Raw genomic sequence first — 7,607 nt, 5'->3', positions numbered from 1 at the left:
TTGCTCCAGGTTAAATGAGACCTTCTCTGTAAAGATGGGGACAATAACTTTGGTAAACCATATGACTGCCATAACATTCTTACTACTTATATTGTAATACTGGCGATCCTTCATAGTTTTAATACCAAAAATAAAAAAAAGTAAACTTTAGTGCAAACCAAAGATTTTACAAATATACTCAATTTCCTCCTTCACTATAGGAGAAAATGTCACTGCTAATTCTTACCAATGATCTGCAGGTGAAACAGGGCCATTTTCTCAGCAGTTATCTCTACATGACATATTAAAGCTTCAGATTTGCAAATGTCATATCATAAATATGCAATATCTGTAGAAACACAGGCTGATACATTGCCCATAGTTTAAATAAAGAAAAGGAGTTTGTCAAATATATACATTATATATACTCATATCTCCATATATACAGTTACAAAAATGTATATACACTATTATACATATCATATAATAATCTCGTCATGTGGAAAAAAAAAATCCCTTAACATGATAATTACACTTTCACCCTTGCATCCGTGTCATGATATTTTGTGGCAAGGTAAGGGTTACACACTGGGAATGGGTGCTGGTTGTTTTGGCCCATTGATCACAGTGTATTGTACTGTATTGCAGTAGCACCTTGCAATGATGTAGCTGGGTGCATCCATTTTAGCTTAAAGAATGCCGTCATGTTTATAGCCATTGGCAAAAATCCGAGGTTACTTGCATAGCCTTCATAAATCGAAAGACATCCATTATCATTGCTGTAAGCTATTTCCTGTAGCCTCGTCTTGGTGGAGAATTTCTGTCAAAGCAGCTTGCAATTACAACCCCTTGTGTCCTTTGGTTTTTGAAGATTTCATTATCTATGTCCAGGAGTCATTGTCTTCCACTCTTGGTATTGACCTATGAACAACACAAGACTTATTACATCAGAGGTCTAATATATGGAACATAAAATAGCATAGATACAGACAATCCAAGATGATCCAGGTAAAAAAAAACACTGATCGTCCCTACTTGAGAAGTGGCTGTAGACAAGTAGATTGTCTCTTCAATCATGGTCTTGGTTAATCTGGTGAGAATCATACTTAAAAAGGCCCAGGTCTAGTAGTAACCTCTGAACTAGTTCTAGTTTACGTTTTTTTATATACCAATAACAGCATTCATGGCTTTTAATGCCACATTGCCCTTTTACTGCCATCAGTATAAGAAATAGCAAGCAGGAAGAACATTTTTAAAAAAAAAGCAGGAACACAGACAGGAAAGGTTTACTGCAAAGGTTGGTTTAGATAACATAAGACAGATATAGTTTTCATAAACTAATTATAGGCCACAGGCATATTATGAATAATTTGCCTTTCTTTGTACGTGGAAAAAAGTGACTCCAGTAATCCAGTGGAAGTCATATAAGAGGACTCTCCACCAGTGTCATCTTACAATATGTATCCTCCATATGATCTGGACTTGTGGCTGGTTTTCTGGGTATCCAGAGCTCTTACATCTATCCATAAGTTTATATGGCATTTTCAATTAAAGGGACAACCGTTTAGTGATGGAAAAGGAAATCAAATGTCAAATACATTCTCAATGAAATAAATAACAGGATCTGAAATGGGAAATTATATCGTACTTAGCTTTGTACAATGTACATAAGACACCTATAGCCCCATCCACTTTTTACTCATCAGACATACAGTCTAATGGCCTCAGCTAGAACAACTCTTTGTAAACTTAGCAAGTGACCAGAGCAATTCATATGCAGTAGAGTGATCAAAGTGAGTTCAGACACCAATTTACAATGATAGACTCTCAGATTTCTGAGACTAATGAGGCAAGCACAGTAGGTGGCACTGCTACAGAGTATGGGCTATGAAAAGTACCCAAGTGAGAAAAAATGTGCTCCTGCCTTAGGGCTTGAAATCAAGAATAGTTGCTAAGTGTGAGGAACAAAGCTAAATCAAACAGGGTACACCATTGTCCACAAAATAAGCCAACTATCCTTCTCATAATGGTTGGTATGCATCTATGCTTCCAGTACCAAACGTTGGTTGTCCTGCTGTCCTCCTATGCCATTCTGAAGCAGGTTTGCTATGTGCTGGCACCTTACAGGATCCTACAGTTATGTTTTTCCTGCAAAGCTTTAAAGTGTAATTATAGGCAAAACCTTTTTTTTATTTTATTTGCACTGGAGACAACTGTCCCCGAGAATGAAAGTGAGGGAATAGCCAAAATGTTAAAATTATCCCATTAACAAGGTTAGAGGAATCTTCCAATGGGCACACCTCTTCTGGAGGTGTGTGTCTAAGAAAACTAGAATAATTTTGGCTATACATATTGTTGAACTTTCTCTCTTTCTGTTTTTGATCATCTATATTGATTATAAATAATATTCACTGTTCCTAATAAGGATTTCTTTATAATAATAGCAGGCATCAGATACTATACGCATTGTGATATAGAATTAAATATACTCTTATAATACTGTAAGATGCAGAAAGTACTGAAACCAGAGGGTCATAATAACAGTCAGGCAGCTGCTCTTTTAAGAAGGGCAGCAATATTACTCTAAGTTTGACTTTAACTCAAAATATGAGCTTGCTCTAAATGCAGTATGGTTTCTCTTTAATTCTACTACCTAGTGCTGTTATCCATGAACAATCACTCATGACAAGCTGTTTGTGTACGTCATGCAATGTTAACTTTTGTAGACATGGACAGCAGATAACCTATGTGGAAAAACTAGAGGAAATCAACATGGGGGTGTCTGTTGCTTGCATTACATCTGACATTTTCTTGCGTGGACTAGCAAATGGAAAGAAGGGTGCACATTTCTTTTCTCCAAGTGTTTTTTAGGCCACCCGCCCAGTGATAAACTATTCCACTATCTGTCCATGCTGTCCATATTGTACAGCATAACTACTGAAAAGAAAATGAGCACAACATTTCCCCTTTCAATCAATCAAACTTCTTTTATCATTTTAGCATAAAACCCGAAACTTGGCAACAACTTTATTTTGTGCTCATTTTATTATAGTTTTGATGATTCAGCTGCACAGGCTGAGCTGTAAGCAACCAATTTTTGACACACAAAAAAGCTAACACAACATTCATGGATAGGAAACATGACATTATATAAATAATGTTTATGACTGGCAAGGTTATGTAAACCCAGCGATTTTCTTTGGCCAAATTCTGTGAACATTATTCTTATGTCTCCAGATAGGACTAGACAAAGCACATTATTTCTTTTAGATAGCAAATGTGTCATAAAGTCCCATATGCCAGTGATGAATTTACCTTATCAGACTTTCACAGAAGCTGATGGCAATGTGAGTTGACTCACCCTAAATAAAGGACACGCATCAAATGTTATTTTTAAGAAAAACAACAGGACAGCGTGAAATGTCAGGATTTTGGTATCTGATGAATACCGTGCCACATTGTCAATAAAAAAGCTCAGGCTTCGCCTCACTGGCAGCATGTAGGATTCTTCCATTGATTTAGAACTACTACATTGAAAAGATCAATGTTCTGGGACAAAGTGGTTTAAAAAGGTAACAAGCAGAAGAATTTGTGCTACATATAAAGCACTTTTCAATTTTATGGCAAGTACCACAATGCAAACATTTTTTTGCTTTATCCTCCATACTGTGTATCATCATTTTCAACCTATATATACAATCAGCATAGAGCAGGTTCCTTAAATTGCACTTGCAAATCTGCGATTAATCCATACTGTTTATTCCTTTTTTTTAAATTTCTATTTATTGAAATGTATCATTCTTGTTTATATTTAAAACCCAAGTAAAAAGTAACATTTTATATGGGGGGCAGCCATAGTACAAGATTCACAGAGCAGTGTTGGTTTTCCTATTAGAGAGCACAGCAAAAGCTGTTTACCTTCAGGCCCTCTCCCTGCAACTACCGATGGCCCCATCTGAACAGACTAGGCAGAAAATTGAAAGAAGATCATTTTCTTGTACCTCATTTGAGGCCTGAGCTACTGAGCTCTGCAAATATGCACTTTGCAGCTAAACAAATGAGGCTAGTATGGCAAACATGGGAAACTGAGCCTAGGGCTCCGCCCAATGGACACAAATGAACATATGAATTATTCATATGCAATATTTAAACTTTTTACAATATATGTTTTCTTAAAGAAGAACTCTGGGCAGTTACAAAATTAACCCTTACAGTGAGGCTACCCCTGCACCGCAGGGGTTAAGGGCTTGTTTTGGTCTAGGGTCTAAAATAAAAAAGATATATACTCACTTGCCTACAGCCTCTCTCCCCCACTGCTCTGGCAGTCTAAGGATCCATAAGTCATCACATCTAATACTGTGTATAGAGTGTATTGGATGTGAGGATGCCAATGCACATTCTATCGCCGAAGTAGAGAGCTGAGCGGTCTCTGCCACAGGATTCAGGCTCCAGTGAGTACATCTTCTTTCTTTTAGCCCCACTGCAAGGGTTAATTTTGGAAGTGCCCAGAGTTCTTGTTTAATAAACCACTAGAGTAGGAGTTTGGTCTCAGCAAGAGAAAATGTTTATGCCATATCTTGGTGCTCACTTCGCAGGGCAGTTTTCTTTTTTTACAATAAATGTACATATTTAACTGGAAAGCTACCCTCATCAGGATATCGATTTACTGTTGGAGCAAATTGACTTGCTTGAACATCAGTGTTATGTGGTCCTTTTATCTTTTTTTGGTGACACTTGCAGTAATCAACTCTGTGACTTTTATGGTTTCAGGTTTTCTGCAAAGTGGATGTATAGACAGTAACTGAACCCTTATCAACCAGAGGAGGAAGCCAGTCTCTCCGGCAATTGTTCCAAACATCTTGTAAAGATGCGCTGTTTGCGTGTACCCACATTCTATTCAGACTTAGCTGTACCCTTTGACAATACAATTTCTCAGGGTCTTTGTGAATCCTACAAATAAGGAAAAGGAAGGAACACTAAACTACCCCTTTTCATCCTGGCAGAGGAAGAAACTTTTTTCTATTGCTTGCTTTGAAAATAAATATGAAGGTACAGTGCAGGAATAGTATTTTTCTCTTTTGGGAATTCCAAATCTTCTCTGAGATTTCCTGAGAGTGAGAGCAGTTTATTTTAACTTCTCATCCGCCTATTCATTCCCAGAAAGACCTATTTTTTTTAGAAAGGATTCCCTTACAATAAAGTCATTATTTCTGCCAGCCAGAGTTCTCGGAATTACAGGATATTAGGTGTAAAACACTTGAGTGGGTTATTTAATGATATACTGTTATCATAAGTCTCTAAGTGTGGGTAGGCCATGTCTGCATTGGTATATTAAGGGTATAATACTGTGATTTCTAAGATATTCAATTAAGCACACCTCACGGTGTCACGACTCGGGGCATTAGGCTGTATAAGTAAAACAAATTCTAGAAAACACAAAAAACTCAAGGTGATTGTAACTGTATTAAAACACAGTACTCTCTGCAGTCCGTTTTTTATTTGCACTAAGTTACATTTTCAGGACAAGTTTTCAGGGTGTTCCCTTCTCCTTGGTCCAAGCACTACTGCTTGGACCAAGAATATGGAAACAGCCCGAAAGCTTGTCCTGAAAGTTTTAATGTTTGAGCAGATCTGTTAGCCTTGTGGTAAACTCAAGCCAATTCGTAAGGGAAACCCTTATAGAGAAAGTGTAGCGGCAGCCATTGTAGCTTCTCCATCAAAGAATGGTTACAGTAAATCCATAACCCAGACCCAACATGCAGATTAGGAGTTCTGACTTTACTCTAACTTTCTAAATCAGTATGTTTGTTCCTGGTCCGTGAAACCAGAGGCAGCCAGGAAACTAGCATTTTCAAATGGTCATAAATAGTAGCATCTATATTTCTGTCACCAAAGGTTTTGTTTAAATACATTGAAGAATTAAAGAAATAACTAGGATGGTGGTCTATGCAAACAAGAAATTTGTGGTTGGAGCCTCTTGAGAATACTGGAGCATGCTCAATTATAGGCTCATGTTTATCAATATTTATGAATACCATATACAGAGATCAAATTGATGATATAGGACTCACTGTTGGAGAAACAAATCACTATTAGCAAAGGGAAGTTGAGCACTTCTTATCAAAACAAATTTTTGCCAGAAATAGATACGTGCCAATAGTAAGGCCAAGGTTAATCATCATTGGCCTTTCCTGGCCATATCCATGGCAGCGCTGACAAATGGGTTTAGATACAATTACCCCTAGCTGACAGGAACCAAAAGGGTTAAACAAGGCCTAACCCTCTCTATAAAAGCCCCTCCTCCTGCTGACTTCCCCAGTCTTTTTGTTCCCGTCCCCCTAGGACAGGGTTGTTTGTATGTTACAGAGAAGTTTTTCTTTATTTGCCAACTGATTGATTTCGTATTGGCCTCAAGGGAGTTCAGCCTCTCTCCCCTGGAAAGTCTCCAAGACTCGGCCCCGTGCAAGGGTGTCCCCTTGGGGAAGGACAAACTTTGTTTCCATGAGAGGAAGCCGGATTTTCCATATACTGTGCAGCCTGTCAGACAGGGAGGGTAAGACTGTTGTGGTTTCACTTACCTGCTGTGCTGTATGATGTCCTTTTCACCTCGGCCGGCTCCCCGCGGTCTTGTCTGTTTGTGATGTGTGGGCGAGACAGGATGGGCAGTAGCGGCTTCAGCTGGCATCTGCGCATGCGCGGAAGTTCCGTCGTGCGTGACGTCACCAGAGATTCGGAGATCCAAATTTGAATTTGCAAGCCATTTCCAGGGAATCGAAGCTAGAATGTTTTCTGTTGGTTTATCCCCCTTTGGGTACCCCCTGGAGATCCCTTAAAGAACGGGATATCATGGATGACTGCCCCTCACCACACCGGTCTGTGGAGACGAGGTAAGGGTAGTAAAAAAAAGAGTGCATTTTATTTTTCTGACAGTCATATACTTTTATGTTGAGCCCTTATCCAACGGGCAGTAGCCAAACGGGTGAGGCAAGCTGGCCATTCCCATAAGAGAATAAGAGCAAGCAGTTCCCGATTTGCATTGTCAGATGCATGAAAGGGCGAGAGGAAGTTCTGTCACCCTCAAGCAGACACTTTGCGGGGCAGAGACGGAATGAATCTTCCTTTCCTGTGAGTATGATCACAAAGAAACTCATGAAAGAGGGCTTGTTCACACGATGTCCGGATTCTGTCCAGACCAGAGCAGTTCGCTCCTGCACTAAAAACGCATCACAATGTATCCCTATGTGTTTTATGGGCCCCAGATCACACGAGCGCAGTGCTTTCCATTCCGGACAAAGAAAGATACTGCATGTCACATTTTCTCTGGTCCGGAAAGCGCACAAACGCCTCAAGACGCAACAAAAATGTGCCAGAAACGCACCGCACTGCAGCTAACTGGGAAAAAATAAATAAAATGGAATGCGTCTGGAATGCGGTAAAAACGCATCAAATACACGTCAAAAAACGTGCTGCACACATTGCTCAGCATCTGCAGATCTGCTCCAGATCTGGACCAGAAAATGTTGCGAACAGGCCCTAAGGGCAAGTTCACACCATATGCAGTTGTGATGCAGTCCGTTTATTTTGACTGCTGCAGTCAAAATACATCACAATGCTTTCCTATGGGCTTT

At 39.3% G+C, this 7,607-nt stretch overlaps 1 protein-coding gene across 2 annotated transcripts in view; it reads right to left on the bottom strand.

Moving 5' to 3' along the window:
* Window positions 1-486: 486 nt before the first annotated feature.
* SPNS2 (sphingolipid transporter 2) overlaps window positions 487-7,607 on the bottom strand; it is a 112,934-nt gene continuing 105,813 nt past the window's right edge. For both annotated transcript variants that reach the window (XM_018553361.1, XM_018553362.1), the window contains one exon: window positions 487-900. Coding sequence is in view for 1 of the 2 variants with exons in the window: in XM_018553362.1 (XP_018408864.1) it covers window positions 861-900 (40 nt within the window). In the remaining variant the exon portion in view is untranslated. The remainder of the gene's footprint in view (window positions 901-7,607) is intronic.

The sequence above is a fragment of the Nanorana parkeri genome, unplaced genomic scaffold, assembly GCF_000935625.1.
Source record: "Nanorana parkeri isolate BGI_ZX_2015 unplaced genomic scaffold, ASM93562v1 scaffold118, whole genome shotgun sequence".
In the NCBI taxonomy this organism is placed as follows: Eukaryota; Metazoa; Chordata; class Amphibia; order Anura; family Dicroglossidae; genus Nanorana; species Nanorana parkeri.
This window is presented reverse-complemented; position numbering and strand designations above follow the sequence as displayed.